Source organism: Gymnoscopelus braueri (genome assembly GCF_963280865.1).
Source record: "Gymnoscopelus braueri genome assembly, contig: SCAFFOLD_344, whole genome shotgun sequence".
Lineage (NCBI taxonomy): Eukaryota > Metazoa > Chordata > Actinopteri > Myctophiformes > Myctophidae > Gymnoscopelus > Gymnoscopelus braueri.
In genome coordinates, this window is record NW_027660527.1 from 55,001 (window position 1) to 61,258 (window position 6,258).

Below are 6,258 nucleotides of genomic sequence, written 5' to 3' on the forward strand. Positions count from 1 at the left end.
ACTGTCTGTCTCTTCTACACTGTCTGTCTCTCAGCTGTCCTACTGTCTGTCTCTCCTACACTGTCTGTCTCTCAGCTGTCCTACTGTCTGTCTCTCCTACACTGTCTGTCTCTCAGCTGTCCTACAGTCTGTCTCTTCTACACTGTCTGTCTCAGCTGTCCTACTGTCTGTCTCTCCTACACTGTCTGTCTCTCAGCTGTCCTACTGTCTGTCTCTTCTACACTGTCTGTCTCTCAGCTGTCCTACTGTCTGTCTCTCCTACACTGTCTGTCTCTCAGCTGTCCTACTGTCTGTCTCTCCTACACTGTAATCTTCTCTTATCGCTGTTTCTTCTCTTCAGATACAAACCTTTGTAATCCTCTTGTGAGCTATTGTCTTTTTGACCCAAAGGATTACAATTAACTTGCTCTAAGAGAGGCTCTAAATCTCTATTACCTCTCCCGGGAAATCTCCTAGCACATGGGTCTTCAAGAGGGGGTCTTAGGTCTTAGAGTCACTACAGGGGGGCCCAACACATCTCAGTGTGATAGGGACTTTTTATTTATCAACCACTTGAACCCTAGCATCCCTATTCAGTAGTGTTGATTTTGACAAAATACATTGATTTAGTTTTAGTCATTTTGACGTCATCTGAAAAGTTTTAGTTTTTGTCTAGTTTTAGTCGACTAAATATCAGAAGATTATAGTCGACTAAACCTACAGTTGATTTAGTCGACTAAAATGTATTGTGGCGGTGCCTTGATGGCGTCGTAATGGCTGTTTTTACACTTGGTTGCGTGCTGAAAATAGTCTAGAAATAATCTACAAGCTGACAACGCCTCGCAGCGCGACACGTTGTGAGCTTGTAGATCTGCTATTTTCAGAGAGCAACACCGGAACGTAACCAAACATAAAATGACTTGTCTTTTAGTTCTACTGGATCTCTTCTCCACTAGTCACTCACTAACATTTTAGTCTAGTTTTTATTTGTTGACGAAATTGTCAATATGTTTAGTCTTAGTTTTAGTCATCACAGCTTAGTTTTTATTTAGTTTTTATTTAGTTTTTATTTAGTTTTCGTCAGTGAAAAAAGGTAGTCGACCAACGTTTTTCGTCATAGTTTTAGTCGACGAAATCAACACTGCTATTCATGGAGGAACACTCGCAGAAAATAGACGTTGAAGGCCCCTGTCCTAGCATCTTCCATATGGGCTCCTTTCCTTAGATTCTGCTTACTGAGACCACCCTGCCTGTGCTGATCCTTAACACAATACAGAGACAATACTATTTAAAAGACAAATCCCTAAAATCAGAGTTTGACACTTAAAGTGAGTAATTCATTTTGGTAAAAACAAATGTTAAAAAGTTAAAGCTCTATATCGTGAGTGTTTGTTCAGAAACAGTGTTAAATAGCTCAATATTGTGATAGTAATCATTGCTATTGAGTGTTTGTTCAGAAACAGTGTTAAATAGCTCTATATTGTGATAGTAATCATTGCTATACAGTGTTTGTTCAGTAACAGTGTTAAATAGCTCTAAATTGTGATATAGTAATGCATTGCTATAGAGTGTTTGTTCAGTAACAGGGGTCTCCGTGTCTGTCCAGCTCTTTAATAAACATAAAATACATTTTCGGTTTACTAAAGAGCTGGAGAGACATGAGATTCCTGTTACTGAACAGTCTATAATAATACTATCAGACCATGAAACTATTTAACACTTATTCTAAGAAAGAAAAATCCCTCACTGTACCTTTAACTAAATTAACAATACACGTTATTATATGAGCTATTATCAATAATTAACTTTAACATCACATACAGTACCCTTTATCAATTATTTATTTACTGCACCTCACATTCCCTTTGGATCAATTAGAGAAGAGATCTGTCTGTCTGTCTGTCTGTCTGTCTGTCTGTCTGTCTGTCTGTCTGTCTGTCTGTGTGTCTGTCTACATTTAAAAAATAAAGTTATGGTTACAAGGTTGCGATTGGGTTTAGGATTAGATATTTAGTGGTAGGTTTTGGGGGTTGGGGGTTTTCTCTATTTTATACTTGGTTGTGTGGCGATATCACACACTGATCTACAAGCTCACGCATTGTGAGCTTGTAGATCGATACTTTTTTGGCTATTTTCTTCTATTTTCAATGCCGTCCTAAAATGTCAATGCTCTCACAAGTATAGAAATAAAAAAACGTGTGTGTGTGTGTGTGTCTGTGTGTGCGTGCGTGGGTGGGTGTGTGTTATTATGTATTTGTGTTAAATGTGAAAGATTAGAAATATGTGTGTGCGTGCGTGCGTGCGTGCGTGCGTGCGTGCGTGCGTGCGTGCGTGCGTGCGTGCGTGCGTGTGTGCCTGCGTGCGTGTGCGTGCGTGCGTGCGCGTGTGCGTGTGTGTGTGTGTGTGTGTGTGTGTGTGAGTGTGTGTGTGTTTCCTCACCAGGGTGCAGAACCTCTCAGGTGGGTTTCCGCAGGTGATTCCGGGCGGCTCCACTCTGATTTGCATAAACTCCTTCACATTGGCTGCCGGGGGCTGACAGGCGTAGAACTCCCACCCTGGCCCCGCCTCCGAGCCCACCAGCGCACGGCAACGCTCGTACGGACCAATCAGCTGTCCGCACGCCGTCACCACGACGACCAGGCCAACCAGGAAGTGTGCAAGGCGGGACATGGCGCGGCATCTGATCCCTGTGCTCCTATTGGTTGACTGTAATGTCACTGATGATCCTTGTGCTGCTATTGGCTGATTGTGATGTCACTCCAGGTGCCATGCCAACACCTGGTAACAGGAAGATAGATTCTTGGATGGGTTGTGATGTCATCAGCTGGTTGTGATGTCATCAGCTGGTTGTGATGTCATCAGCTGGTCGTGATGTCATCAGCTGGTGCTTCCCGTATGATGATCGCTACCGGCTACATGGTTGTCATGGAGACCAGATTGTTGTTCTCTTCTGTCAATAAACTCAAGGAGACACAACAACAACAACAATAATCATCATCATAATAATAATAACACATTTTCTTTTTTTCCAGCTGAATAGGATTGTCAGTGTATATACTGTAGTGTTTTGATTAAAACAAAAACTTTTGTTAAAAAGTTAAAGATCTATATTTTGATAGTAATCATTACTATAGAGTGTTTGTTCAGTAACAGTGTTAAATAGATCTATATTGTGATAGTAATCATTACTATAGAGTGTTTGTTTAGTAACAGTGTTAAATAGATCTATATTGTAATCATTACTATAGAGTGTTTGTTCAGTAACAGTGTTAAATAGCTCTATATTGTAATCATTGCTATAGAGTGTTTGTTCAGTAACAGTGTTAAATAGATCTATATTGTGATAGTAATCATTACTATAGAGTGTTTGTTCAGTAACAGTGTTAAATAGCTCTATATTGTGATAGTAATCATTACTATAGAGTGTTTGTTCAGTAACAGTGTTAAATAGCTCTATATTGTGATAGTAATCATTGCTATAGAGTGTTTGTTCAGTAACAGAGGTCTCCCCGTCTTTCCAGCTCTTTAATAAACAGAAAATACATTTCCATGGTGGGACATTGATTTAATCTAATCAGAACAGAGAGTACCCATTTATAAGCCTCATTTTTGTAGTGTTTCACTTCCAAATCATGTTTTCTTTTATTATAATGTTTTATCACTTCCAATTCCACGTGTTCTCTCTCCTGGGTGGATAGAATTGGTATCCTGACCTGAAAAAGTTTGTTTTCTGTTTTTTTAGAGCTGGAGAGAGACCTGTTATTGAACAAACACCCTATAGCAATGATTACTATCACAAAATAGAGCTCTACAACATGTATTTTAACAAAAAAATACCTACAGCACCTCCTTTAAATAAAGATTATAGATTACAATTAACTTTAGGAATGATGAACAAAGACTTTTTATTAAACAGAAACTAATTAATAAAGAAAGAAACATATATACATTTCGGCCATTTGAAAATAGCAGATCTACAAGCTCACAATGCTTCGCGATGCAACGCATTGTGAGATTGTAGATCGGCTATTTTCAAAAGTATTTTTTATACATTTTGAACTTGTGAATGGGACATTATGCACAATGAATACTTTTACTTTTGTACTTTAACTAATTGAATTGAATTCTGGACTTTCACTTGTAACAGGGTATTTCTACATTGCAGTATTGATACTTTTACTTAAGTAAAACATGTGAATACTTTTTCCACAATAAAATGCTAATAAAGTATTCAATCAATCAATCAATCAATCAATCAATCAATCAATCAATCAAGATTAATCAATCAGAAAGCTACAAGTTGACTTACAATGAGATCCTGGTGAAGTGTCCTCTCCTCTCCTCTCCTCTGCTCTCCTCTCCTCTGGAGCTGACCAACCTACTGACTGTAATCCCATTACATATTGTAAATACCTTCTGGCACACCCACCTGTCAGTGTTGCCAAGTCTGCTTATTATAAGCGACTGTCGTGTATTTGCATTATGGACCTTATTGCCTATATTTTATGAACATTATGCAAGCCAAAACCAGATAGACATGTTAAAAGTTATTGTACTAAAGTGAGGAGTGGTCATTTGTTGTAGACAGACCCAGTCTAATTGTCTGCACTTCTAGGCTATTCAAGCACATGATGTTAATCTTGACCTGTTGTTCAAAAGGAAGCCGGCTGCTAGGTGTGAATGGCAATTTACATCATCTTTGTTAAAGACAAGACACAGTTAAAGACACAGGGTCTGGGCCATTGTCTCCACTCCCTTCCTTCAGGCACTTGCAAATCAAATCAACAGATGTTCCCTGATCTTCGTCTAGGTGGGGGGATTCTCACTGATCCCCCCACCCACATGAACCTCCTCTTATTTTAATATGAAGCTACAGTGTTTAAAAGGTGAACTAAAATGTAACTCAGAGTGCTGAGCCCAGTCCGAGCCGAAGGGCTGTAGGACAGGGGCTCTGGTAGCTAGGCCTGGTAACCCACGATCTTATGCTTCATTTACCACACGACTTTGTGGCTTTGTTTTTCTGCAGTGTCGCTTGCAAATATTGGTATAGTTGCAGGTTGCGGGTTTTTTTTGGGCCTTGGTTCTAAAAGTGTGTTTTGGGCTTACTGTGTAATGCTGTTTAATCCATCTAGTTCTTAAACATTTGCACGTCAAGAACCCCTCAAATGATTATGTATTCCTTCTGCAGAACCCCATCTGAAAATATTTTCTTCAAGATTTATTTTTAAAATAGCAGATCTACAAGCTCACAACGTGTCGCATTGTGACAGGTTGTGAGCTTGTAGATCTGATATTTTCAAATATCCAATGCATATAGGTTTTAAGTGCTCATGTAGCCTATTATAGTTCACGCTGGGCAATGTCTAGGCGGAAATGGTTGAATTTGGCAGAAGTAACGCCCAAGGAAATGACGTTGTTGCTTTACCAATCTGTTAACATTCTCCGTGAATGAAAGGAGTGTTGCGATTAGTCCAAAAATATTGTTTCCGGGGGAAACACGCACAACGGAAATCCTCTCCACTCAGGACTTCCGAGACACTCGCTGGTTTAGGTCATCACCAGGCTCTTCTCTTCGCAGATGAGTGAGGCTGGGACCGAGGCTAATTATAGTTGCTTCTTTGGGGCTTGTACTATAGACCTGGTTGCTTATCTCCCTCGCAAAATCTGGCAACAAGGCCACCTCTCTCTCTCTCTGTGGTGTGTGTGTGTGTGTGTGTGTGTGTGTGTGTGTGTGTGTGTGTGTGTGTGTGTGTGTGTGTGTGTGTGTGTGTGTGTGTGTGTGTGTGTGTGTGTGTGTGTGTGTGTGTGTGTGTGCGTGCGTGCGTGCGTGCGTGCGTGCGTGCGTGCGTGCGTGTGTGTGTGTGTGTGTGTGACACAGACACAGACACAGACACAGACACAGACGCAGACAGGGACAGCCTGCTGCAGAGGCAAGAGAAGACTCTCACAGAAGTAGCGTAGCCTACTCCTCCTGTTTGCTCCAATTAAAATAAATTGGATTCTGTTAAAAAATGAGCTGGCTAAATACATTGTGTTATCTCTTTTTTCCCTTCTTATTCTTGTGTGGGGGGGGGGGACAAAAGTAATATGTAATATAATATATTACTCTTGATTCCAAGTAATATGACATTATTACATTTCTAAGGAGTAATATGTAATAAGTAACATTATTTTCCCGAGTAATATTGCCCCTGTCTTTGGTATGATCCGGCCGGGGATCAAACTCAAACCTTCCAATCTGAGGGCGGACACTCTAAGTTGTATTACCAACTGATAATG

General features: G+C 40.2%; 1 protein-coding gene across 1 annotated transcript in view; it reads right to left on the reverse strand.

Moving 5' to 3' along the window:
- Window positions 1-2,649, reverse strand: part of LOC308081476 (netrin-G2-like) — a gene marked incomplete at both ends in the record, with an annotated part of 26,661 nt that extends 24,012 nt beyond the window's left edge. Inside the window, one exon of the mRNA XM_080457848.1 lies at window positions 2,419-2,649. Coding sequence (XP_080313974.1) covers window positions 2,419-2,649 — 231 coding nt within the window. The remainder of the gene's footprint in view (window positions 1-2,418) is intronic.
- Between the last annotated feature and the right edge of the window lie 3,609 nt (window positions 2,650-6,258).